The sequence below is a fragment of the Neopsephotus bourkii genome, unplaced genomic scaffold, assembly GCF_033783945.1.
Source record: "Neopsephotus bourkii isolate Nb327-2 ecotype Australia unplaced genomic scaffold, CSIRO-AGI_Nbou_v1 NB_1723, whole genome shotgun sequence".
NCBI lineage: Eukaryota > Metazoa > Chordata > Aves > Psittaciformes > Psittacidae > Neopsephotus > Neopsephotus bourkii.
Window position 1 is genome coordinate 659,115 of NW_026902197.1, and position 25,365 is coordinate 684,479.

General features: G+C 68.3%; 5 protein-coding genes across 11 annotated transcripts in view; all 5 read right to left on the reverse strand.

Moving 5' to 3' along the window:
* The window catches only part of CIB1 (calcium and integrin binding 1), a 40,333-nt gene extending 32,548 nt beyond the window's left edge, over positions 1-7,785 (reverse strand). Inside the window, exon 1 of the mRNA XM_061376645.1 lies at positions 7,776-7,785. The gene's annotated coding sequence lies outside the window, so the exon portion shown is untranslated. The remainder of the gene's footprint in view (positions 1-7,775) is intronic.
* On the reverse strand, positions 127-7,076 carry UNC45A (unc-45 myosin chaperone A). 2 transcript variants are annotated; one of them, XM_061376633.1, is made up of 20 exons: positions 6,951-7,076; positions 6,408-6,566; positions 5,774-5,810; positions 5,492-5,667; positions 5,307-5,399; positions 4,970-5,137; positions 4,564-4,732; positions 4,228-4,398; positions 3,957-4,128; positions 3,440-3,740; positions 3,258-3,352; positions 3,054-3,195; positions 2,740-2,880; positions 2,446-2,573; positions 2,224-2,290; positions 1,996-2,109; positions 1,507-1,622; positions 790-907; positions 558-713; positions 127-402 (listed from the first exon to the last, which is right to left on the reverse strand). In XM_061376633.1, exons 1-20 carry the CDS (start codon positions 6,963-6,965, stop codon positions 142-144), a joined length of 2,799 nt encoding a protein of 932 aa, XP_061232617.1. In that variant the 5' UTR covers positions 6,966-7,076; the 3' UTR covers positions 127-141. The 2 variants fall into 2 exon arrangements, with proteins under 2 accessions (XP_061232617.1, XP_061232615.1); XM_061376631.1 differs by lacking the exon at positions 6,951-7,076 and having other exon boundaries at positions 6,408-6,687.
* Positions 7,348-8,922, reverse strand: LOC133224806 (protein shisa-like-1). The gene is made up of 3 exons (XM_061376613.1): positions 8,479-8,922; positions 7,744-7,957; positions 7,348-7,564 (listed from the first exon to the last, which is right to left on the reverse strand). Exons 1-3 carry the CDS (start codon positions 8,543-8,545, stop codon positions 7,348-7,350), a joined length of 498 nt encoding a protein of 165 aa, XP_061232597.1. The 5' UTR covers positions 8,546-8,922.
* Positions 8,923-9,893: 971 nt separating this feature from the next.
* MAN2A2 (mannosidase alpha class 2A member 2) lies at positions 9,894-17,575 on the reverse strand. 5 transcript variants are annotated; one of them, XM_061376629.1, is made up of 24 exons: positions 17,326-17,575; positions 17,141-17,230; positions 16,976-17,023; positions 16,718-16,862; positions 16,437-16,608; positions 15,878-16,005; positions 15,626-15,799; positions 15,139-15,325; positions 14,891-15,068; positions 14,610-14,812; positions 14,141-14,323; positions 13,567-13,681; positions 13,351-13,418; positions 13,060-13,225; positions 12,572-12,808; positions 12,366-12,488; positions 12,167-12,281; positions 11,939-12,072; positions 11,692-11,833; positions 11,406-11,539; positions 11,067-11,144; positions 10,646-10,840; positions 10,459-10,572; positions 9,894-10,100 (listed from the first exon to the last, which is right to left on the reverse strand). In XM_061376629.1, the coding sequence occupies exons 1-24, from the start codon at positions 17,455-17,457 to the stop codon at positions 9,948-9,950; spliced, it is 3,414 nt and encodes a 1,137-aa protein (XP_061232613.1). In that variant the 5' UTR covers positions 17,458-17,575; the 3' UTR covers positions 9,894-9,947. The 5 variants fall into 5 exon arrangements, with proteins under 5 accessions (XP_061232613.1, XP_061232610.1, XP_061232609.1 ...); XM_061376626.1 differs by having other exon boundaries at positions 10,459-10,569; positions 16,976-17,230; positions 17,326-17,574; XM_061376625.1 differs by having other exon boundaries at positions 16,976-17,230; positions 17,326-17,574.
* A 1,295-nt stretch (positions 17,576-18,870) lies between these two features.
* FES (FES proto-oncogene, tyrosine kinase) lies at positions 18,871-25,014 on the reverse strand. Of its 2 annotated transcripts, none has more exons than XM_061376634.1 (19): positions 24,883-25,005; positions 23,924-24,174; positions 23,681-23,854; positions 23,515-23,611; positions 23,130-23,313; positions 22,834-22,971; positions 22,622-22,741; positions 22,420-22,542; positions 22,169-22,355; positions 22,003-22,080; positions 21,675-21,884; positions 21,272-21,394; positions 21,137-21,190; positions 20,878-20,996; positions 20,650-20,744; positions 19,835-19,958; positions 19,574-19,731; positions 19,249-19,371; positions 18,871-19,121 (listed from the first exon to the last, which is right to left on the reverse strand). In XM_061376634.1, exons 2-19 carry the CDS (start codon positions 24,146-24,148, stop codon positions 18,979-18,981), a joined length of 2,475 nt encoding a protein of 824 aa, XP_061232618.1. In that variant the 5' UTR covers positions 24,149-24,174; positions 24,883-25,005; the 3' UTR covers positions 18,871-18,978. The 2 variants fall into 2 exon arrangements, with proteins under 2 accessions (XP_061232618.1, XP_061232619.1); XM_061376635.1 differs by having other exon boundaries at positions 18,932-19,121; positions 19,249-19,367; positions 24,883-25,014.
* Between the last annotated feature and the right edge of the window lie 351 nt (positions 25,015-25,365).

Below are 25,365 nucleotides of genomic sequence, written 5' to 3' on the forward strand. Positions count from 1 at the left end.
GCGGTGGCAAAGGCAGCGGTGATCCCCATCGCGCTCCCCTCGGCCCGGGGCACCGGCCCCGTGCGGCCCCACGGGCAGCAGGGACCCCCCCCGCCGGGGCAGCGTGTGCGGGTGCAGCAGCGGGTGCGGCAGCGGCGGGCATCAGGCCTGCTCCGGGTTGGGCTTGATGAGGCCGTAGGCCACGGCCCGCGCCAGGCTCTCCTTGGCCGCCTGCGCCACGCGTGGCTTCTCCTTGTCCTTGGCCAGCACCGAGAGGATCTCCAGCACCTCGCTGGCCATGAGCTGCTCGGCCACCTCCCGCCCGGCCGCCACCATGTTCATCACCACCACGGCCCCGCGGTGCTGCAGCTCCGCGCTGGCGCTCAGCAGCAGGGCCTGCAGGATCTCCAGCCAGTGCACGGTCTGCGGGGCAGCAGGAGCCTCAGCACTGCACCCCAGCCCTGCTGCCCCCCGCACCAGCACCCACACAGCGGTCGGTCAGGCTCCCAGGGGAGGGCACATGGTCACAGTGCTGCCCCGGTGCCCTGGGTGCCCCCACCCCACAGCAGGGCACTCACCACCTGGGGGATCCGCTTGCAGATGGGGGGGTGCAGGGCCGTCAGCATGGCCAGCGTTCCCGAGGCCGCCCGACGCAGCTTCTCATCCTCCTCCCCACTGTAGAGCACCATCAGCTTCAGCCTGTCACTGTCCTCAGCCAGGAACAGCTCCTGCACCTGCGGAGGAGGAGGAGGAGGAGGGTGGCTGGGATGCGGGAGAGCAGGACCCAGCACACACCGGGCCAGCCCTCACCTCCCTGCTCATGGCCATGTTGCACATGCATTCCGTTGCAGCCAGCCGGATCAGCTCGTGCTCTTCAAACATGTACCCCTCGATCATGGGCACAGCCTTCTCCTTCAGGATCTTCTGCCTGCAGCAGGGCAAGTGTGAGCGCTCCAGCCCGGGGCAGCACACTGCTGGGATGGACTGGCCCAGGGCAGCACACTGCTGGGATGGACTGGCCCAGGGCAGCACACTGCTGGGATGGACTGGCCCAGGGCAGCACACTGCTGGGATGGACTGGCCCAGGGCAGCACACTGCTGGGATGGACTGGCCCAGGGCAGCACACTGCTGGGATGGACTGGCCCAGGGCAGCACACTGCTGGGATGGACTGGCCCAGGGCAGCACACTGCTGGGATGGACTGGCCCAGGGCAGCACACTGCTGGGATGGACAGGAACAGGGCAGCACACTGCTGGGATGGACTGGCCCAGGGCAGCACACTGCTGGGATGGACTGGCCCAGGGCAGCACACTGCTGGGATGGACAGGAACAGGGCAGCACACTGCTGGGATGGACAGGAACAGGGCAGCACACTGCTGGGATGGACAGGAACAGGGCAGCACACTGCTGGGATGGACAGGAACAGGGCAGCACACTGCTGGGATGGACTGGCCCAGGGCAGCACACTGCTGGGATGGACTGGCCCCCGCCACCCCCTATGCTCAGCACAGCTCCACTGCCCCTACCGCAGCCTCTCGCTGATGCCAGCCAGGTTGGTCAATGCCATCAGCCCCTCGAAGTTCTCCAGGCCTGTGCGCTGAAGGTGCAGGAGACTCACCAGGGGCCGGACCACCTCGTAGATCTGTGGGGAGCACTGCAGGGCTCAAACCCCGAGCGAGGGCCTGGGGCTGTGCCCGTGGAGCTGGGGTACAGGGGGAGCCCTGAGCCAGGCCTGAGGGCAGAGCTGCTCCCATGGTCAGGCCTAGGCCATCGGGGCTCTGTGGCCAACACCAGGGTCTTCCACCTCCCGCTCCCCAGGGAAGGATAAACCCATCCCAGCAGTTTCTGTGTGCAGATCCCACCTGGGATCAACGGCCCTGGAGCTGCTGAGCCACTTCCCAGCGGGCTGAGCCAAAAGCCCAGCAGCCCAGGCCCACTGCTGCTCCCACATGAGCCCCTGCTGCCTGCGCACACAGGGCCCCTGCTCGGCAGCCCCGGCCCCAGCCCATGCTCACCCGCTCTCCAGGGAAAGCCATCTCTGGGTTGGAGGTGATGGTGATCTTCGCCAGGGCCTGGGCTGCCTTGGTCTGCCCCACCTCAGTGCCCTCCAGGGACAGGGGGATGAGAGCCTGCAGGCAGAGGCACAGCAGCAGTGCTGCAGCTGGCTCATGCAGCCCCAGCACAGTGCCCCCCCTGCAGAGCCAGCCCCCCCCAGCCTGCAGCACAGCAGGGCTCACCCTCACCTTGCCTCCTCCCTGCGCAACCACACCGCCCCGGTCCTCCGCCTCCTCCACCAGCGCCAGGAACACTCTGGGGGCAGAGTGGGAGCAGCTGGAGCACGCAGGCACCGCAGCGTCCCCTTTCCTCTCCCCCGAGCTTGCACTCCGCACAGGCACAGAGGCTGCTGCAGGGCACCGGCAGCCCCCAGGCACAGCTCCCTCCCTGTCCCCCCAGCTCGCCCATACCTGGAGATGAGCTCCCGGCAGGAGTTGGTGAGCGCCGGGTTCTCACTCTTCACCATGCAGGCCAGAGCCGACACCACCCCTGCCCGCAGCAGCTTCCGCACCCGCTGCTTCACAAAGTCCGGCTTGTCCTGGCCCAGAGGCAGGGTCAGCGCTCAGCTCGCTGGCACTCACCTGGGGCCATCCTCTGTGAGCTCCCCAGCCTCACCCCTGAAGGCCTCAGGGACACCCTGTCCCCCTCAGGATCCCGGGCTCTGCCCCGCTGCACGCTCCCGAGGGGCACTGTGCCCGGCCCACCTTGGGGTGCTGCTCTGGGATGTGCTGCTTGGCGTACTTGGCCAGCTCCAGCATCTGGGGGTCCGGCTCCTCATGGTCGTAGCTGTTGGTGCAGTTCACCAGGGTGGAGGCCACAGCGTAGAGCACGCTCCTGTCCTCCGACTGCAGGGTAACAGGGCGCCCATCACACCCACGATGGAGAGGACCGGGCAGGCCTTGAGCCCCGCCAGCACCACCAGGCCCTTCCACAGTCCCCAGCCCCACAGTGTGAGCCCCACCACCCCCTGGAGCACATTCCCGCAGCAATGGAGCCCACCGCAGCGCCGGGCACGTACCCTGGCCAGCTGGAACATGGCCTGCATCGCTGCCTTGTCCTCCACCAGCTCCTCCTTGACGTCGGCGTCGAAGGTGAGGTAGGCCAGGCCCTCCACAGCCCAGCGCCGCGTGCCCACATCCATTGCCTCGTTGCAGAGCCACCTGCAAGGGGCCATGAGCACGGCTGCGGCCCCCCCGCCCCCACTCCCTGCCCCACCACTCACTTGCGGCACTGCTTGGCCAGCTTCAGCGTGGAGCCCTCGGCAAACTGCTTCATGCTGAAGTCGGTGCCCCCGGCAGAGCCCAGCTTGCAGAGCCCCTGCAGCCCGGAGCAGCGCACGTGAGCCCGCGGCACAGGGGGACCGCGCTGCAGCCCCAGGCCCTGCCGCAGCCGCAGCGTGCTCACCACCAGCGCCCGGATGCGGATGCTGTCCCTCTCGCTGTGCTTGTAGATTTCCTTGAGCAGGCTGACGCCGTTGGCAGTGATGAAGGAAGCGCGCTTGGCCTTGTCGGCTGCATGGATCAGCGCCTCCACAGCCACCAGCTGGTGGGCCTCGCGCACCGAGGCACAGAGGGACAGGATGCTCTCCATGATCCCCTCCAGCTCCAGCACCCTGTTCCCAGCGTCCGAGGGGCCCTGCAGCAGGCACGACACTGTCTGGATGGCCCGCAGCTTCCCCACCAGCTCCTGCCCCTCGAACCAGCTCCTGCGCAGCAACAACACCAGGGAGGGGTAAGGCTGATGCCTCCCACTGCCTCCAGCCACACACAGCCCCAGCTGCTGCACCCAGCACAGCCGGTCACTGGTGGAACTCACAACCTGCTTTTAGCACTAAGAGCAAAACCGTCTGGGGATGGGGGTGCTGCTGCATGAGACCGGACCCCATTTGCCCCGGGTATGCCCTGGGGATGCCCAGGCTCACCTCACGTAGTCCTTGCACAAGTGGTGGAAGTTTTCCCTCTCAGCATCACATTTCAGGTCATCATAGAGTCTGCTGAGCAGCACCGAGGCGCTCATGCGAGTGTTGTCCGTCACGGGCAGGCTGCCCGGGCTGCCACACACGGTGCTTCCCACCTCCAGGATCTTCTTCAGGCCTAGGAGAAGGCAAGCTCACACACACACCCCTCCGCGCCAGCAGAGCCGAGGCAAAGGGGCGCGATGCCTGGAGGGATGCTGCAGGCTCCTCTGCTCACCCTGGTCGATCACCCACAGGCTCATGCTGTTGTTGGTCTCCTTTGGTGACTTCCTGGGCACCACCTTGATGAGCAGGTTGAGGGCATTGTCACGGCCATGCGCAGAGGCCCCCTCCAGAGCCAGCAGCTCCAGGAGGTGCTTGATCAGCAGCTTCAGGTCCTTGGCGGAATCTTCCAGAAGAGACAGTGCCCAGCAGTGAGCACCCCCGGCACAGGCCTCACCCTACCAGGGCAGGGCTGGCAGGAGATGCTGCCATGACCACGGGCTCCCAAATTCCAGCTCAACCTCGCGTTAACCCTTGGCCAGAGCCCTGGCGCTGCAGCAGCAGCACTCACCCAGCACCACCGCATCCTCCTTGCCTCGGAAGTCCTTCTGCAGCCCCTCTTTCAAGGAGTCGAACATCACGTGCAGAAGGTTGCAGGCAGCCAGGGAAACCTGCTCGTGCTCCACACCCAGCACTGCCGAGAGGCGAGGGGCCCCCAGCTCCGCCAGGATGGCTGTGGTCTGCAAGCACAAGCACAGCTGTCAGCTGGAGAGCTGGGGGAGCCGTGGAGCTTCCCATCACCTCACTGGGACAGTTCCCAGTTACAACAAGGCTCTCACAGTCTCAGGCCTGGCAGGTGAGAGCCCAGAGGGCTGCAGGCAGAGGCCGGTGCCACCCCCCTGCCTGTCACACTCGGCAGCCTCCCCGGCACCCATTTCCCCTGTCCCACACGAGAGCTGAGCTCTGGTAGGACCTACCCGGGAGCGGTGCCCGGAGCACAGCCCCACCAGCGTGCGCAGGGCTGCCAGCATCAGGTCGGCCTTGGCTGTGTCGAGCAGCTGCGTGAGCAGCCGCACACCATCGCTTTGGAAGATCTTCTCTGCGCCGGCCTCCTCTCGTGCCAGCACGATCAGGTTCTGCGCAGCCTGGGGGGGGAGAGTCACGTCTGAAGGCAGCCACCCAAAAGAGGAGGGGATGTGATGGTGGGAAGCCCATCCTCACCCCGGCAGCACCATTCAGCCAGCAGTGCTGACCTGGGAACACCTTCCTCCCCCCTTGCCTTTCAGCCAAGCCTCCGCTCCCCAGAGCTCAAACCTTTTGCTTCTTGTCCGCATCACTTTCTTCAAGATCCAGCAAGATCTGGAACATCTGCTCTACCTTTGAGTCCGTGCAGGACATGGTCTTCATCTGAGACAGAGCACAAAGAGCAGCTCGGCCCTCGCCGCCTCCCTCAGCCCTCCACACCCACGGGGCAGCCCCCACGCTGCCTCCCCGCTCACCTTCTCATGCATGCTGCTGCCCAGGGCGCGCAGGGCCTCCTGGAAGGCCTTGTTCTTGGGCTCCAGGCTCAGGCACCGCTGCAGGTCACTGACAGCCTGGTCCAGGCGGCCCAGCTTCTGCAGCGCCTGGCTGCGGCGGAACAGCGCCTTCACGTCCCGCCCGTCCGCTTCGATGGCTGCAGGAAGAGGGGGCTGCTCCTGCTCCTGCTCCTGCTCCTGCTCCCCAGTGCCCACGTGGGCGGTGCACAGGGGCCGCTCCCCGCCAGCCACCACTGACAGTACCTTTGGACGCGTCAGCCTCCGCCTTGGTGTAGTCCTCCTGCAGAGAGAGAATGGAGAGGAAAACGCCTGATGTGAGGCCTCGCTGGGTTCGGCCTGGGGTGGGCAGGGGCAGCACCCACTGCTTTACAGAGCAGAGCTGGGAGAGGACTGTGATTCTGGAAGATGGGAACAGAGGCCAGGGGACAGTGATCAGCCCAGCAGGATGCCATATCCTTCCCCAGACACAACCCTCATGGCGTTCCCAAGGAGCCCTATGGCCCCTGGCGGTTCTCAAGTGCTCCTGGCCCGCTAAAGCCCCCCAAGTTCCTTGCGCTCCCCTCCTCCCTCAGAGACAGCCCCACAGTGGGAGACCAGAGATGCTGTGGCTGTGGGCAGAGCAGCCCAGAGCACGCCCCCAGCCCAGGCATGGAGGGGATCACTCTGTCCTGGCCCCAGGAGCCCCCCCGGGATGTGGGGCAGCAGGGAGAAAAGGTGCGCAGGGAACACACCCGGCACTGCCCAGCCTGGGACCGCCAGGGCCTCCCTCCGGCGGGAGGAGGAGCCCACGGGGGCGGAGGGCCCGGGCAGCCCCGACAGGCTGGGGCGGCCGGGCAGGTCCCCGCAGCGCCCGGTGCCGCACACGCCGCGCTCTCACCAGCTTCAGGTAGCAGGCGGCGCGGTTGCGGTGCAGCACGGCCCGCTCCGGCCCGGCCTCGCACAGGCTCAGCGCCTCGGTGTAGGCGGCAAGGGCCGCGGCGTGGTCCCCCGCCTGGAACTGCGCGTTGCCCCGCTCCCGCAGCTGCCCCGCCGTCACCTGCCGACGGGCACCGGCTGGGACAGGCGCGCCGGGGCACTCCGCAAGGGCGCCTGCCCCGGGACACGGCCCCGCTGCCATCGCCTGCCCCAGGACGGGCCCTGGGCGCCGGCCCCCGTCGCACCGGGCACCGGCAGCCGACCCCCATCGCACCGGGCACCGGCAGCCGGCCCCCATCGCACCGGGCACCGGCAGCCGGCCCCTCCGGAGCTGCCCCCTTCCAAACCCCCGCACAGCCGCCCCCCCCCAGCAGCCAGTCCCCCCCCGTCCCGTCCGGTCTCGCCCCTGTGCTACCCGTCTCGTTCCCGTCCCGTCTCGTTCCCGTCCCATCCCATCCCGTCCCCTCCCTCCCCGCTCTGCCGTGTTCCCGTCCCGCGCTCCCACCGCCGCCGCCTCCATCGCGCCTCTCTCGCCGCGCCCGTGACGTCTCTGCCGATCGCCCGGGGAACGCGGACGCCACCGCCCGTGTCACGTGACGGGGCCGGGGCCGGGGCCGTGGGAGGGGCGGGAGGAGGCTGTAGCGCCCCCCCGCGGCCCGGCGGTGCTGGTACCGAGCACGTGCGACCTCGTGTGGGAGTTTGTGTGTGTGTGCGTGTGTGTGTGCATGTGTGTGTGTGTGTTTGTGTGTGTGTGTGTGCATGTGTGTGCGTGTGTGTGTTTCTGTGTATGTGTGTCTGTGTGTGTGTGTGCATGTGTGTGTGTGTTTGTGTGTGTGTTTCTGTGTATGTGTGTCTGTGTGTGTCTGTCCTGCACCCCCCCCCCGCAACCCCTCCCACCCCCCTCAGCAGCCCCGCCCGGGAGCCCCGGTGCCGCGGGGCTGCGGGGAGCGGGACCGCAGCCGGTGCCCCCCCGGGAGGCTGCTGGGCAGGCGGCGGCCCCAGGGCAGGAGGCGGCCGAGGCGGCAGTGCCGGGTGCGGTAGAAGTGGACGAGGTCGATGGCCATGAGGAGGAGGATGAGGAGCCCGTAGAGCCCCACGAAGGGCAGCGCCAGGGGGTTCCTGCAGGAGGGGGCACCTCAAGCACAGGGCCCCACCAGGGCAGCAGCGCCCCATAGCGAGCGGGCACGGCTGGGGCCAGCTCTGGGCTCCGGGCTGGAAGGGCAGAGCCATGTGCCAGCCACCATGGGGAGCCCAGGGCCCACGCTGCCGCCGGCCCCGGTCCGCACCGCCCTGCTCACCGGAGGAGGCCGGCGCTGGCCAGGCTGGAGACGTTCACCCCGGTGAGGGCCTCCAGGGCTTCCTGGGCGCAGCAGGACTTGAGCGTGCGCGGGCCGGGGCGGCAGCAGTAGCGGTGCCTGGCGGGGTCTGTCAGCCGCGGGCAGTAGAAGCCGGGGTGGTAGCGGCCGTCGGGGCCTGCGTAGCCCTCGCAGAGGTGCAGGTTCTGCACCGATCCTGCGGTGAGGAGCCGGGGCTCAGCTCCCGCTGCGGAGGCTCCCCCCTGCCCTCAGGGGGTGGAGGTGCCGGCGGCCGCTCCAGCGATGGGACCCTTCCAGGGCAGGAGCACCCCAGCCCCATGGGGGCCCCTGGCTCAGCCCTGGGCTGGGCTCAGGTCACAGCTGAGCACGGCCTCACCCGGCACTGCCCCGTCTGTGCCGTGGCCTCTGGTGCTCGCCCTGACCCCGGCAAGGGCAAACATGGGCGAGGGGGGTGATGGTGGCAGATGGGAGGGGAAAGGCCCAGGGTAGCCCCGATCTCCCCGTGCTGATCCCCTCCTGTCCCCACCTCCCCACAGCTTGGGGTCAGCGCTTTTCACCCCACAGTTGTGCAGTGCAGGGGCCAACCCCGGCACCAACCCCCCCAGTGCAGATCACCGCGCCCCAGCATGGACCCAGGCTCCAGCTGGTGGGAGCAGCCCTCAAGGGACACGGCCCCGGTAGGGATGGGGAGGACGGGCTCAGGGAGTGGGGCTGTACCTGTCCCGCAGAGCTCGGGGCACAGCGCCATGGCGAGCAGCAGCCGGAGCAGGAGCCCACTCGGCATCTTCCCGGCTGACCCTGAGCAGCAGCAGGTCTGGCTCCGGGGAAGGCAGAAACCACAGCCCCTCCTCTCCCGCCTCCATCACGGCCCATCAAGAGCCACTTGGAGCCATTAGAGCCTCCTGCACTCGATGCCCGGTCCACAGGGACCAGGCCGGGAGGCGGGAGCATCACTAATGAGCTTCTCGGGGGCCAAGAGCAGACAGGAGGCACCCTCCCCACCAGGCACTGGGGCCATGGGTGCCGGCTGGGCGCCTCCGCCTGGCTGGGGATCCCGGTGCTGCGGCTGAGAGCAGCGGGTGAGGCTGGACCATGGCAGGTTGGGCTGCAGCCCCTCGGCAGCCCAGCCCTGGTGGGCCCTGGGCCGCAGCCTGGCCCCCCGCCAGCTGTGCCATTAGCCAGGCTCCGGCATGGCCCTGGCAGCACAAGCTGTGCACCAGGCCCGGCTCTTGCCCCACGCCTGGGTCTTGCCTCATGCCTGGGTCTTGCCCCATGCCTGGCTGGCCAAGGGTGCAAGGGGCTGAGCTGCCGGGGTCCATCTGCACTGGTCCATGGTCTCTGCTCATCCTCAGGGCCATGCCCATGGGCTATGGTTTGTGGGCTATGCTGGAGGCTGTGCAGGAAACCAAGACAAAGCTTATCCAGCACCATGTCCTTGCCCGCCTCTCCCTGGGCTCCCCTCAGCAGTAATGAGCCCCAGAGGGGCCCGAGCAGTGCAGCAGCCACTGGGTCCCCACAGCAACCGGGAGGATGCTCCTGGTGACGTGGCTTCCTGCAGCCCCTGGGACACTGCAGACCAGTGGCCAGGCTCCTCGGGCACCAGAGCATCTCCCCAGAGCGCACTGTGCCCACTCTCCCGCAACCAGCGAGGGAACCACAAACCAGGCACAGACCAGAGCCCTCGGAAACAGCCTCATGTTTCCCACAGGCTCCAGGTGAGCTCCATCTCCAGTCCACAGCGCCCCCCTGGCCAGCAGCTCCGGCCCCACCGCGCTGCCCCGGGAGCTGGGGAGCCCGGCACGGACGGGCCCTGCCGCAGGACCGTGTGGGGGCAGCAGGGCAGCCATGCCCATCCCGCCGGTACTGCAGAGCCCGTGGCCTCGATGCCCCTGCACGGCCCCGCCCCGGCACGGCCCCGCCGCAGCACGGCCCCTCCGCAGCACGGCCCCGCCGCAGCACGGCCCCGCCGCAGCACGGCCCCGCCGCAGCACGGCCCCTCCGCAGCACGGCCCCCCCGCAGCACGGCCCCCCCGCAGCACGGCCCCTCTGACACCCGCCCGAGCACACGGGGCTGAGAAACGAGAGCGCAGCAGCCCCTGCAGTCCGGCACCTCCTGCCCAGCGCCCCCCGGCCCCTGCGAGCCGTGCCGCTGCTGCCGCGCTGCTCCCCTCCGGCTCCGGGGGGCGCTACCCCAGGCGGATGCGGAAAGTGGCGATTTCCATGGGGTCCAGGTGGATGTTGGTGCTGTTGGAGGCCGCGCCCAGGGGGTACATCAACGTCAGCGAGGTGGGCTGCAGGGAGCCCAGCTCCAGCCCCTGGAACAGGCTGCCCAGCGCCAGCTGTGGAGAGGAGGGAGAAGGTGGGGGGTTGCAGCGCCGGGCAGTGATGCACCATGCACATGTGTGACAGCAGTCGGCCTCTGGCCTCCCCACCCACCCCAGGCTCTGCCCTTCCTTACACGATGGACTACACTGGGATGCAGGGCTTATGGAAGGTTCCAGCCCCAACATCCTCCAGCTGTGCCTGTGCAAGGCCAGAGCAGGGCTGCACTTGCGCTCTTGAGCAGCCACTGTTTGTGAGGCAATGGTGCTGAGGGACCTGGGCCCCCTCCTGCATGAGCAGAGGATGCAGCAGGCCAGCCTGGGACCCAGCCTGGCTCTGACCCAGAAGCAGCTGGAGGCATCAGCCTGGTCCTACCTTGCCCTGGCTGGTGGTACAGTTAAACCCCAGGTTCTTGGCCTCCAGGCTGCAGTCAAAGCCTTTGCGGTGCAGGAGCAGGGCTGCCTCTGCCGAGGGCAGCGATTCATCCTGCTGGGGAGCCGGGGTGAGGTGTGAGTGATGCTGGGGACAGGGGGTACAAGCCCCCCCCCGGGGCACAGCTCACCTCTGCCTGCAGCGTTCGCAGGTTAAGGATGTGGAAGTCGCAGGGGACGGTGGTGGAAAGGGGTGTGAAGGAGCGCAGGGGCGGTGGGGCCGGCTTCTCCTGGGCCACGGGCATGACCAGGGCCTCGGCATTCAGGTGCATGGATGTGATGTGGCTCAGCAGCGAGGGGAAGCTGATGGGGCGCCCGTCCTGTGCCTGCCAGAGAGCACAGGGCTCAGCGCCAGCCAGGGGAGCTGCGGGGCCAGGCCCAGCCTCGACACAGCCCCTGCAGCAGCAGTGGCCAGCACCGGGCACCCAGAGCTGCTCCCACCTGGGCACAAGCACCCTCCCCTGCAGTGCCCAGGCCACGGACCCGGCTAGGGTTGTGCTAGCAGCTACTGCACGAGACAGGGAGAGACAGCGGGGCCAGGCCGGCCGTTACCTCTGGGCTACCAGTCCTGGCGCCGGGGAAGCCCAAGGCTTTAAACATGGAGGCCAGCGTGGAAAAGAAGCTGGAGCTCTGAGTGGGTGATGTGGCGCATGCATAAGGAGCAGTGAGGAGATGGGACAAGAACACCCTGATTATGAGGGCACTGCGGCTGCACAGGGGCCCCGCTGCACGGTCCCACCCTCCCCATGTCCCCACTCCAGGCCCGGCCCCATGCGGTGCCAGTATAATGGCTGGGGGGCCATGGAGCAGCAGGGGATGAGACCCTGCTCCATCCCAGCGCAGGGGGGGCTCAGCACACCCGAGCCCGCTCTGCAGCCCCAGCCCATGCACCTGGCTGGCAGCGCTGCGGCGCTCCAGGAGGATGCGGAACCGGTTGCACGTCCGCTTGTTGTCCTTGAGCCCCTGGCCCAGGCCCCGGTTGTCGTCCTGCATGAGGCGCCGGTCCAGGATGACCTCGAGCTGGCCTGCAGGGAGCGGGTCCCAGCGTGGGCTTCAGCAGGAACCGGCCATGGCCCAGCAGGGGCACCCCAGGGCTGCCTGTGCCCATCCCGCAGCACCTCCTCCCCGCACCCTCTGCCAGGGCAGCCCCCAGGGCACAGCCCCATGCCCCCCTCACCGCTGCCGAGGCTGGTGACGCCCAGGGCCTGGGCCGTGTGCAGCGTCAGGCGGCTCTGCCTGTCCTGGATGTAGGCCATGGTGGGCATGGGGTAGAAGTTGGCCTGGAGCGGCAGCTTCCGCCGGTACCTGCGGGGCTGGATCTGCCGCGGGGCAGAGCTCAGTGCCTGGAGGTGGCTGTGGCCATGCCCGCTACCAGCGCACCGTCCCCCTTGGGCAGCTCCATCCCCTGCTGGGCTGCTCCCTACCTGGAAGCCATTGAGGTCCGTGAAGAAGGTGTCTCCACTGTCGATGTCAGTGCTGAAGCGCAGGGCCAGCTCCACGTTGATCTGGTCACGGATGTCCACCAGACAAGATACATCCAGGGACAGCCCCTCCACCCCTGCGGACAGGCAAGGAGGGGCTGAGCCCCACAGGCAGCATCGCCCAGCACCCCTGGGCCCCCGCCCTCCCCGCACGGCCTCACACTGCCTCACCTGGGGCGTTGTACAGCCGCACCACAGTCTGGACATGCTGGTAGTAGCTGGTGACCTCAGAGAAGAGGGGTCCCTCCGTCACCCGCACCACGGGCAGGTCACTGGGGGCATAGGGCTGGGGGGAGAGAGCTGCGCTGAGGCTGCCGCCTGCAGGACTCCCATGTGGCTGCCACGCAGCGCACAGAGGTGGCCTCGGTACCTTGGCCTCGCCGTCAGGCAGGAAGAGGTAGGCCCCGCTTTTGTCCTTGGAGGCCCTGGTGCCGTAGACGAGGAACTCGCTGCTCACCCTGTGCTCCCGCTCCTCCCCAGCCCGGCGGATGCTCTGCGGGCGGGAGCCGGCACCGGGGTGAGCGCTCTGCGCACCAGGCACTGCTCTGCCCCTCGCCCCGCGCAGCCCCCACTCACCTGCAGCAGGCCCGAGCGCCCCGAGAAGCAGGCCCGCAGGTGCTGGTTCTGCAGGCAGATGTCCTGGGCAGCGGGCGGCAGGACGTGCACGGGCACAGGCTCCTGCCTGCGCATGGGCAGGTGGAGGCCGGGCAGGTGGAGGCGCACGGAGGACGGGAGCGTGGCCGAGCCCTCGAAGGACTTGCGCAGCTGCAGCACTCGCAGGCCCAGCGCGGGCAGGCGGGCCAGGACAGACACCTGCGGGGGCACGGGGCTGTGAGCCGGGGGCACGGGGCCACGCTGGCTGCGGGCTGGGCAAGGACCTGGGGAGCCTCTGCTGAGGGACTGGCATGGAGGGGCTGAGGGCTTGCAAGCAGCGGAGCTCGTGCTGCGGTGCAGGGCCACGCAGTGCCACAGAGGTACGGGGTCAGGGTGTGGGATGGGGGCTGGCACACACGGGCGATGCAGGATGAGGGTGGGGGAGAGCAGGGCTCTGGGGCCCCCCGTACCTGGTAGATGTCGGGCACTGTGTCAGTGTCGGAGCCCCAGTGTGCGCTGAGCTGGGCAGGCAGGGGCTGCCCCTCCTCGGAGAGCACCCGCACGTGTGGGGAGTTCACCAGCACCCGCAGCACGCTCAGGCGCTCCTGCTCCAGCGGGTTGAACACCACCAGGAACCTGGGGGGCACACAGGGATGGCCACCCCAGCCCCACAGCGTCCCAGCTGCCCCACACCACCCACAACGTCCCAGGCACCCATTCAGTGCCTGCCCCCAGTCTGCGGAGCAAGGCACAGACCCTACCGGGGTGAGACGTCCACTCTGACCACTGTTCTCTCGGGGAGGGAGTCCTGGCTGGGGCGCGTGTCGTCCTGGGGAGAGCAGCGGTCAGCACTGGGGTGTGCCCACCCTCCCCTGGGTCCCCACTGGGTGGGCAGGCAGGGCTGTGCTCCCCAGGGGCACAGGGACTGCCCCAGCATGGTGCCGTGAGCTGGGGCGCAGGGGCCAGGGGCTGCTCACCATGCTGAGGAAGGGAGCAGCAGGGTCGTGGTGGTAGGTGTCCTTGTCCCCCAGCACAAGGTAATGCGCAGCGTTGATGATGACGTGCTTGAGGTTCGTGAGGGAGTGGAGCAGCCTGGGGCACAGGCAGTGAGCCACAAAGCCCATCCTCCCATCTCCCAGCGTCCCCCCAGCACACAGACAGACCAGCTTGGGTTGGAAGGGACCTTAAAGCCCCTCCAGCTCCAACCCCTTCCACTGGAGCAGCTTGCTCCAAGCCCCTGTGTCCAACCTGGCCTCGAGCACTGCCAGGGATGGGGCAGCCACAGCTTCTCTGGGCACCCTGTGCCAGCGCCTCAGCACCCTCACAGGGAAGAGCTTCTGCCTAAGAGCTCAGCTCAGTCTCCCCTCGGGCAGGTTCAAGCCATTCCCCTTGGCCTGTCCCTACAGGCCCTTGTCCCAAGCCCCTCTCCAGGTTTCTTGTACATCCTCCACCTCCAGCAGGAGAGGGGCTCCTACCCCAGCCCCAGCCCCGTGCACACCAACCCCCACCTGAGACAGGCCCCTCGGCTGCGCCCCGGCCCCCCTCACACACCGGACTCCGTAGTCAACAGCCACAGCCTCCTTGGCGGTACCGGCGATGGCATCGTGGTGCTGGAAGAGGCCCAGATTGCGGCGGGCGTTGCTCAGCAGCGCGTAGTCAGAGCGCGGGTACGTGCCGTCAGCACCAGCGCGGCGGGCGTGGGTGAGCGCCAGGCTGAACAGGATCTCTGCACCCCTGCGCAGGGACAGAGGCTCTGAGCATCCCTGCCCGGGCCCCCTGAGGGGAGGAGCGGCCAGTCCAGCCTGGGTGCTCCAGGCAGGGGTCCTGGCCCCAGGGAGCACATCCAGGGGGGCACACGCTGCCCTGGGGCTGGGTGAAGCTTTGGCACTCCCTTGACCGTGCCTGGGCCACCCCCAGCACGCTGGTGGCTCTGGCGCAGACCAGGGCTCCCAGTGCTGCCAGTGCTGCCCTGCCAACCCTCGCCCAGCCCCTTCCCCAGAGCCCTGCCTGCTCCCCTCACCGGAGATGGGACTCCAGCACCCGGTCCATGCTCTTGTAGAAGGGCCGGGAGGTGAAGTAGCCCGTCCAGTAGTGATCCTCCCGGTCCGCGTAAGAGAAGAAATCCCCACTCAGCACCGGGAACCCAGGCGGCTTCATCCCCGGCACGATGCCCACCCTCTTGTACAGGGCATCGAAGTAGTCCGAGAGCGTCCCAAACTGTGCCTGCAGGACAGCACACACAGCCCTCAGCACGACAGGGAACCGCTGGGGGCTCCCACCGCGCCTCCCAGCACTGCGGACCTGGACGTGCAGGTTGGGCTGGGAGTTGAGGAAGTCAAAGATGCGCTGGTAATTGAGGAACTGGGCATCCCACTCCTGTGGCTTGTCGTAGCGGAAGTCATCTCCCAGGGGCACCAGCAGCACCTTGCTGCGGTACAGCTTGGACTTCTTGCGGTACTGGTCCAGCAAGAGCTGGGCTCTGCCATGGGGGCCAGGCTGTGAAGCTGGCTCATGGGCTCAGAGCCGCCTCCCTGCCCTGCAGCACTCACCGCTCTGCCACGTTCGCGTCGGTGATGGCTCGGGGAGGCACCTTCCACGGGCAGTTGATCCGGCCACCCGGCAAGCGCTTGAAGTCAAACTGGCAGCAGATTTTGGGGTCTGGCCCACAGGTGTGGGGTATGTCGTAGCTGTAGAAGGGCATCATGTGGCAGAAGATGTCAGTGCTGGAGTCTGTATCTGCAGGACCAAGGACAGGTGAGCACCAGCAGCTCTCCCTTTGCCAGACACAGCTGCTGGGGTGGCACAGACATGGCTCACAGGCTCACTGCTCGCAGCCCAGAGCACAGCAGCCTGCACGGGGGCAGTTTGGGAGTCACCCGGGGGTTGCTCCTCAGGGCATAAACCGCTGCAGAGCAGAGGCATCACCTCCCGGTGCTCAGCTCCCCATCCGCAGGGGAAAACAGCTGGGAACTGTTCCCTGCTGGCAGCCACCCAGCAGGGTCCCCCCTCCACCATCACTCCTCAGCAGCCCCTCACCCCACGTCTGCCTCCACATGAACTCCAGGTTCTGGGTGGCAGCAAAGTGCTTCTTGATGCTGTAGTGCACCCGCTGGATGAGCATGCCCGTCAGGTTGGAGCGCTTCAGCAGGTAGGGCATGGTGGAGCTGTACCCAAAGGGGTCAACGGCCCAGCCCGACCGCGGCGTCACACCTGGGGGCACAGAGACCCTTCAGCCCCCCACGGGCCAGCCCTCTGCCCCTCCAGCCCAGCACCCTGCCCTGCTCTCACCAATGTTCTTCTCCAGCCACTGGTGCCCCTCGATGAGCTGGTCAATCATGGCAAAGTAGTGGGAATTGGCCTCATCAGGCATCACCCAGCCACCCGTCACCATCTCCAGCTGCCCATTGCCAACCAGCCTGCAAGGGGGATGCACAATGTGCCATCAGCCCCAGAGAGAGCCCTACGGGGAGCTTGGGGCCCTCCTGCAGCCCCACAACCACTGGCTGCTGTGCCCCACTGTCCCCCCACAGACAGACAGCCAGACAGACAGGCATCCTTCCACAGCAATACACTGACCAAGGCCCGAGCCAGAGCTCATCCCCACACAAACCAACATCCCCTGCTGTACCTCACAGGCCCTGTCCCCTCTGTCCCCCATCCCCAGCCCTCCTGGAACAGGGGGCTGACAAGGGGGCTCTCCCAGTGCACAACCCTGCTCTCCAGGTCTCCAATGCCACCGAGGGTGCCCTGGGCCTCGCAAGGCGCTGGCACTGCTCAGGTTCTGCAGCAGCGCTCGCATGCTCAGGCTTACAGCACCTGCCTCTGGGCAGGGGCCACGCAGCCCTACCTCCGCACCACAGCCCGCTTCTGGGCACTGATGTTGTCCCACCACTTGGCAAAGTAAGAGATCTCGGACCAGATGAAGCGCCGGCGTGGGTCTTCCTGCATCTTCAGCACCATGCTGTTGAGGATGTGCTGCGTCTGGTCATAGTAGTACTTGTCGAAGGTCTTGATCCAGCCTGCCAGCACACGCTGGGGGTCACTGTGCGGGGCCCAGCCCCTCCCCACCAGCACTGTGGGGCAACACTGGCCCTTCCCCACCCCTTCCCACCTCCGCCTGCTGCTCACCAGGGTCGTTGTGGGAGTGCGGCACCACAAACACCTGCAGGGGCTCAGCATCCCACTCATTGGGCTCGTAGGTGATGTCAAAGCCCTGCTTCCACACGCCGCCATCCTGGTTGTCGAAGGGCAGCAGGGAGTACACAGCCAGCATCTGCCAGGGGGAGACAGGGCTCAGGGTGGGCACTGCATTGAGAGACACCCAAGTGCGTAGGGCCAGGACCCCCTGGTGCGGACACCCTTGTGCCAGCAGAGATGGGCCCTCACCTGCAGGTCCGGGCTCTGGCCCTTGCTCCCCAGGGCAAACTGGCAGTCCTGCGGGGAGACGGACAGGAAGCTCGGGCGGCTCTCGGGAGGCAGCACCCAGGAGCCATTGGACGCGTGGTGGGGTAGCGCCGGCTGCCCCTCCGCATGGGCCGTCAGCTCCAGCACCGAGTCCTTGATGTGGCTGATGATCTCGTGGTTCTCCTCCAGCAGCTGCTCCAGCTGCTCAATGCGGTTCTGCAGCACCGAGATCTGGCTCTGGGGACACAGACGCCGCGGTGAGAGGCTCCGCTGGGGCCCGGCCCCCGTCTCGCTGACAGCAGCACGGAACGAGCCCCGGCCCCACTGCTCACCCTGGGGAAGTTGCCTCCGCTCTGCTGGCGCGCGGGGTCGTGCTGCACCCGGTCCAGCATCAGGTAGAGGGCGAAGACGGCCACGCAGAAGATGGCAGCTCCACACACGGTTACCTGCTTCTTCAGCTTCATCCCGAGGGCCGCAGGGACGGGCCTGCAGCGGGGCACACGGGGCGGGGCCTGGGCCAGCGCGGCCGGAGGCAGGACGGGGCTCCGGGGACACGGGACGGGACGGAGCGGGTACCGGGATGCTGCTTCCTGCTCCGCGGACCCGGCTGAGCCCTGCCCGCGGCGGTGGTGCCCGTGCCCTGCACAGCTTGGCCCCCGCCGGGCCCCGCCGACACCTTCCTCCTCGCCCTCCCCGCGCCCTACTTGGCCTAATCCGGGACCGGGTATTTACAGCCCGGGCTGGGGCCGCCGCGGGGCTGGGGCCGGGACGGGGCCAAGGACGGGGCCGGCGCAAGCCGCGGCGCCGCCGAGCTGAGCCGAGCTGAGCCGAGCCGAGCCGGGCCGAGCCGGGCCGAGCCGAGCCGGGCAGCCCGGAGCCTCTGCGCCAGCGCACGGCGCAAGGGGCGGCGCGGCCGCTCCGCTCTTACCCTGGGAGGCTCCGCGGCCCAGCCCGGCCCCGCTCCGCTCCGCTTCTCACATCGGCAGCCCCGGGCCTGCAGCTGCCGCGGCCGGGATGGGCCAGGCCCCGCCCGCTGCTCCGCCCGCCCGGCCCCGAGGGAGGTGGCTCCGCACGCAGCGCAGCGGGGAGGGCGCTCAGCGCCTGGGGCAGGGCTGACCCCGCCGGGACCGCGGCCGCCCCGGGGCGCAGCCGTCAGCACCCCACAGCCCCGAGGCTGTACCCGGACACCGCCGTAGTCCCGGGGATTCACCCGGTCACCGTCCCATAGCACCGGGAGACACCCGATCATCATCCCAAAGCACCGGGAGACACCCGATCATCATCCCAAAGCACCGGGAGGCACCCGGTCATCATCCCATACCACCGGGAGACACCCGATCATCATCCCAAAGCACCGGGAGACACCCGGTCATCGTCCCATAGCACCGGGAGACACCCGATCATCATCCCAAAGCACCGGGAGGCACCCGGTCATCATCCCATAGCACCGGGAGACACCCGGTCATCATCCCATAGCACCGGGAGACACCCGGTCACCGTCCCATAGCACCGGGAGACACCCGGTCATCATCCCATAGCACCGGGAGACACCCGGTCATCATCCCATAGCACCGGGAGACACCCGGTCATCCCATAGCACCGGGAGACACCCGGTCATCGTCCCATAGCACCGGGAGCCGCCCGGTCAGCACCCCGCAGCCCCGCTGCCGGCCGGCTGCCGATGGACCCATCCCCGTGTGCCCTGTCCCGGGGCACCGTCCCGGCTGCACCCTGGTGCTTGGCCCCCCTGGCTCCCGCGGTCCGTGTTCCCTCGTAGCCCCAGGGACGCGGTGCTGCGGAGCCCGTTGTTTATTGCAGCGGATGGAGGCCGGCAGGAGCTGTGGGTGCCGCGTCCCGGGGGCACCGCTGGGAGCCGTGCCCAGGCGCAGCACCCCCTTCCCAGCCAGAGCTGGGCGCTGCCGGCGGGAGGGATCCGGGCCCACGGAGCTGTCCGGAGCGGGGCCGGTGGGGCCCGGGGCTCCCCATCACCGGTGCCTCTTGCGGATGGCGATGAGGTCCTGGTGGATGGTGCCGAAGCTGGGCCGCTTGCGAGGATCGTACTCCCAGCAGCGCTGCATCAGGCGGTACACCTCCTCAGGGCACTGCGGGGGGGGGTCCAGCCGCACGCCTGCGGGGGGCAGCCATGAGGAGGTAGCAGCCACCGGCCTCACCGGCACAGCTCCACAGCAGATCCACTGTGCTGAACGCATGGCCCCTCACTGCCCTTGAGAGCTAGCCCGTGGCACGTCCCTTACCCTGCTCCACAGCCTCACGTGTCTGCTGGTTGCTGAGGTTGGTGTAGGGGACAGCACCAAGGCTGAAGGCTTCCCAGAGCAGGATCCCGAAGCTCCAGACATCACTTTCTGAGCTGTATCTTCCTGGGGACATGAGGTAGGATGGATGCTGGTGGCTGTGGACACCCATGGTTGCACTGCCCTGGCTGTGCCTGTGCTATGAGGATTGGGGTGCCCAGGTCTTCCTCCCCAGGACTGGGCATGTGGGAGCAGCACAGCATGCCCAGGACTCCCGGCTCCCAGCTATGCCGTGGGGCTGCCAGCCACGGCCAGCTCCATCCCATACCATAATTGAGTGCTTCAGGGGCCGTCCACTTGACGGGGATCTGCTTCATCCCCCCTGTGGAGGCGTAGATGCCATCCTCCTCCTCCCGTGACATCCCGAAGTCGCTGATCTTCAGGGTGTTCTTCTCTGTCACCAGGCAGTTGCGAGCAGCCAGGTCCCTGGGGCAGCCCAGAGCCATCAGCCATGTGCCCACCGTGCACCCAGGGGCCCCCGGGCACAGGACGGGGGCAGTGACGGCTCCCGGTGCGCGCCCGAGCCCACCTGTGGATGCAGTGCTTGCTCTCCAGGTACTCCATGCCGGCGGCAGCGTTCTCCGTCATCTTGATCAGCTCCTTCACCCGCAGGTGGGGCCCCTCGCTGCGCAGGAAGCTCAGGAAGTCCCCCCCTGCGCCCAGGACACGGGGCTGGTGTGGGCTGCCCCGGCACAGGCGAGCACCGGCTGCCCCGGCACACACAGAGCACCGGCTGCCCCGGCACACACGGAGCACCGGCTGCCCCGGCACACACAGAGCACCGGCTGCCCCTGCACACACAGAGCACCGGCTGCCCCGGCACACACAGAGCACCGGCTGCCCCAGCACACACAGAGCACCGGCTGCCCCGGCACACACGGAGCACCGGCTGCCCCGGCACACACAAGCACCGGCTGCCCCGGCACACACAGAGCACCGGCTGCCCCGGCACAGGCGAGCACCGGCTGCCCCGGCACACACAGAGCACCGGCTGCCCCGGCACACACAGAGCACCGGCTGCCCCGGCACACACAGAGCACCGGCTGCCCCGGCACACACAGAGCACCGGCTGCCCCAGCACACACAGAGCACCGGCTGCCCCGGCACACACGGAGCACCGGCTGCCCCGGCACACACAGAGCACCGGCTGCCCCGGCACACACAGAGCACCGGCTGTCCCGGCACACACAGAGCACCGGCTGCCCCAGCACACACAGAGCACCGGCTGCCCCGGCACACACAGAGCACCGGCTGCCCCGGCACACACAGAGCACCGGCTGCCCCGGCACACACAGAGCACCGGCTGCTCTAGCAGCGTGGCGGCTGCAGAGCGGGGCTGCTCACCCTGCACCAGCTCCATGACGATGTAAATGGGCTGCTTCTGGGTGCAGACACCGATGAGCCGGACGATGTTGGGGTGGTTGTACTGCTTGAGGATCCTGCGGGACCAGGGAAGCACACCGTGGGGGGAGGCTGGCTGCCGCAGGCATAACCAGTGCCAGCATGGTTTGAACAGCCCCAGGCCCCAAGGATGGGCAGACGGGCTGGGACAAGCGTGGTGGCTGCACAGACCTTGCTTCCTGCAGGAACTTGGCCTTGAGTTCGGCTGGGAGGGTTTCCCGGCAGGATTTCACAGCGACGGGGGTGTTGTCAGCGAGCAGGCGGCCACTGAACACCTCCCCAAAGTTCCCCTGAGAGACAGACACCGGTGCAGCAGCCCCGCTTGCCAGTGGCCAGAGGCAACCCCTGTCCTCCCTCTCACAGACCCACTGGGGACAGCCCTGTCCTCCTGCAGACCCCACCCGGGCAGGACTGGAGCACCCTGACTCACCCGGCCGATGCACTCCCCCAGCAGCACATCCTCATGGTTGAGCACCCATTTGTCCTGCAGCGAGCAGACACTGAAGGTGGCAGCTGCCCCCCAGCCTGCCCCACACTCACACCCCTGCCCACTGCCCACTGTCACCTTGGGGATGGCCCTGGCCAGGACGATCCCGCTCTTGCGGGTGACAGGCTGCTGGCTCTGCAGGAGGTGGTCGATGAGCAGCGGGATGGTGGGGAAGCCGTCCCCCTCCAGCCGGTACATGTTCTGTGGGGACGGGAGGCTGACCGCCTGTGCCTGCACACACGGGCCTGCTCACAGGGACTGGGGTGCAGGGGCTGCAGTGCATGCGGGCACTGGCACAGGACGTGCATGCACAGGGGCAGGGCACACACAGGAGGGAGCTCACGTGCACAGTGCAGGGCTCATGCCCCACAAGGAAGGCACCACTCATCCTCTGCACGCGTGTCCCATGCACCCACACCAGGGCTCCCCCTCTGCCTGCCAGGGCTGCCCCGGCAGCACCTCCCCGCCTGCAGTCACTCACATCAGCAGCCTGGATGATGAAGTGCCGGGGCTGCCCGTCCCACAGCACGCTGAGCACGTACTCCTGCTTGCCCTGGCTCTCCCGCACCAGGAAGTCCCCGCTGCGGCTCAGCAGCTCCTGCACCTCCGAGCGCGGGATGGCCCCGTGGTACCAGAGCTGCTGGCACAGCGGCTTCTGCAGCTCCGGGACGAGGGGCACGGGGGGCGGCAGCTGGGTGCGGGATGGAGACGGGGTGAGCCCCGCCGTGCCCTGGAGGTGAGGCCAGCAGCGGTGCCGGGGAGCGGTGGCCAGGGCAGGGGGGGCAGGATGGAGGTGCCCAGGGGCTCACCGAGTACTTGGGGCTGAAGATGCCCGAGATGTGGTTCTTGAGGGTCTCCAGTGCAGTGCTCCCGCTGCGCTCCTGCTCCTGCGGGACACGAGCTGTGAGCTCTGCATGGCTGCGGGTGACCCAAGCCCAGCGAGCCCCATCCCAGAGCCGGTGGGGCAGGACTCACCACGGAGGAGACCGAGTGCCGGTCCTCCTGCAGCAGCGGCACAGGCAGCGGCTTCCCAGCCCCCAGCTCCGCCAGCTTGGTGGCCAGCAGGTCCCGCTGCGCCTGCAGCTTGGCCTGCGTGCAGAGGCAGCCCTCGAGCTGCTGCTGCAGCTCCTGCAGCCCCTGCCGCTTGCCCAACAAGTGCACCCTGGGGACAGGAGGGGGCAGTCAGACCCTGCCGCAGCCCCTTGCCCCCCCCCACTGCAGCTCACCGCTCCCCAGGGCTCCGGCCCTGCTCCTCGCCCCGGATCTCCTCCTGCAGCTCCTGCACCTGCTGCTCCTTGCTGCTCACAGCCCCCGTGGCGGCCGCCAGCTCCTCCTCAACCGATGTCAGGCTGCAGGAGACAGGCGCCGGCGGCACTGAGCTGCGGTGCTGGCCGCAGGGGCCCCTGCCCGCAGCCCGGCCCCTCTCACGAGTGCTGGACGCTCTCGATGGTCAGCTCATTCAGCTGCAGCTCGGCCGGCGCCAGGCTCTCGGTCTCCTCCAGCAAGCTCTCGTCAAACGACACCACCGGTGGCACCTCAGGGCCGTACCTGCAGCAGGCAGTGAGGCTCCGCTTCCCACCTGCCCTGTGCGGGGCACCAGTGCCCACACCCCGCAGAGCCCGCAGCAGCACCGGCTGTACCTGTGGCTCTGGATGAAGCCGCTGTACTCAGTGGCAGGGTTGATGGCCTGGATGGCACCAGCGATTTCCTGGTGCACAGCCAGCACATCCTCCTGCACCAGGCTGCTGATGCTGCAGTACTCCCTGAGGATCTCCTTCCTGGGGGGACATGGGTGCTGGGGGCTGCTGGGTGCCACCCCCCTGCTGCCGGCGCTGTCACCCGGTCCCCACATCCCGCTGGTGCCAAGGACCGTGGGGGATGCCCAGAGTTGGGTAATGGGGTGCAGGGCAAGCAGCGGGGCAGGCAGAGCTCTTACAGGACAAGGACCATCTCCTGCTGCAGGCTGTAGAGGGACTGGTGGAGGGTGGGCAGTGCCCGCTGGTAGTGGTGGTGGTGGTGGAGTGCGGCTGCCCGCACAGCCAGCACGTACTGGTTGTGCAGGGCATACAGCTTCCAGAGGCTGCGCACGTACTTCTCCTTTGCCTTGTCCCGCTCCTTGTCTGCGGGGAGAGGCCATGGGAAACACCCGCCGTGGAGCACCAGCGGTCCCAGAGCACCCAGTGAGGATCACAGGGGGTGGGGGGGTTGGGAGGCGGTCCCGGGGCTGGGACGATCGCACCGAACCTCCCCGTACACGGGGATGCTCCCAGCCCACAGCAACCCCTGGGATGCAGCAGGATGGGGCAGGAGGGGCCGGGCACCTTTGCTGGCCTCCTGGTACTTGCGCTTGGCCTGGGCACTGTCCCGCGCCAGGCTGCGGTACTGAGCCTTCAGCTTCTCCATCTCCTGCTGCGTGCTCTGCGGAGGGTGAGGCCGTCAGCGGAGCAGGGCCGGGGACCCCCGCTGCCCGCACCGGGACCCACGCACCCGCGTGTACTCCTGGCTGAGCTGCTGCCACTGCTCGCTGAAGGCCCTGCGGAGCTGCTGCTTGTCGCGGATGAGCAGGCTCAGCTTGGCCAGCGGCCCCGCCGCCAGCTCCTCCGCGTGCTGGCGCAGGATCTGGCTCAGCGCCTCCGTCCGGGTCGCCAGCACCCACCAGGACTGCAGGGACAGGAGGTCAGGCCCGACGCGGGCACGGCCCCCATCCGGCACCGCACCACACATCCCTACCTCCCCGATCTGGCTGCCGTGGTCAGCGGCGCGGGGCTGCCCGGGGCTCTCCTGCTTCTCCAGCTGGGAGAACATGTGGTGCAGCATCCCCGCGTACTGCCGGTCGCTCTTGGCGCGCTGCGACATCCACTTCTTCATGAGCTCCAGGAGGCGCAGCTCACTGTCCTGCAGGCGCAGCAGCGCGCTGTGCCCCTGCGGGCACCACAGCTCCGGCCCAAAGCCCATGGCACCGCCGGTCGGGTGGGAGGAGGCTGCAGGGCAGCCGGAGAGCTGAGCCGCGGCTGCTGCCCGCAGCGGTGAGCGGTGTCCGGGGGGCCCTTTGCATCCCGCACCCCCCCTCGCATTGGCTGCCATGGGACAAGGTGCCTGCGGGGAGCAGAGCTCCCCCTGCCCCACGCCATCCCCTTCGCAAAGCCCATTCAAAGCAGGTGGGAGGCCGGGAGAGTGCCGAGGGCACCGGCGCCCAGAGGAAGTTGGGGCCCACGGGGATGGTGCCAGGGAGGAGGAAGTTTGGGGTCAAACCCAGCAGCGTCAGCTCTGCCATGCGGGGGGCCGGTCCCCAGGGCAGCGCAGCTGTGACCCCCCCAGCAGGGACACCAGCCCCCGGTGGTCCAGCAGCTCCAGCCCCTGCTGCCGCTGGCACCGTTACCCTGAGCTCCGGGGGGCCTGCAGCAGGGGGCTGTGGTGTCAAGCCCTGGAGGAAGGTGCTGAGCCTGGATGTGTCCCAGCACCCAGCGCTCCAACATGGCTGCTGGGACCCAAACTGGTCCCAGCCACGGTCCCGGGGGGTCCTGCCCCATGGCAAAGGCACAGCAGGAGCAGCAGGGTGCTGGGCAGGGCAGGACGTCCCCTGATGCAGCACTCGACCCCACAGAGGACCAGGGCTGAGAACCCTCCCCAGCCCCACAGAGGGGTCCCTGTCCCTACCAGCCCCCCCAGTGGGGCCTGGCCCCTCCAACCTGGGTGTGCTGCGAGGTCCCTGCCGTGCGGCTGGAGCTGGTGTCCTGCTGGGGCCCGGGCCGGCGCAGTGTGGACCCAGTGCAGCTCCGGCTCCTGGGAGGAACAGGAAACCCGGTGCTGACCATAGACCATTGCGAGATTTCCTGCCCTTCCTCCCCTCCCTGCCAGTCCCCGTGCCCAGGGCCACGGCTCTGCCGTCACCCGCAGCCCCAGCCCTGCTGCCCATCCACTGCTCCCAGCAAGGCCTGGTGCCGCCAGGATTCTGTCCTGCGGGAGCCCTGGGCATCTCCTCACCCCGGCTGTGGGCCACTGCCCCTGTGGGTCCTGAACCCCATCCCTGCAGAGCCTGGTACCTGCCTGTCTCCAGCCCCTCCCCAGCACTGCCACCCAACACCACCGCCCAACACCACCACCCAGCACCACCACCAGCACCGCCACCAGCACCGCCACCAGCACTGCCACCCAGCACCACCACCCAATAC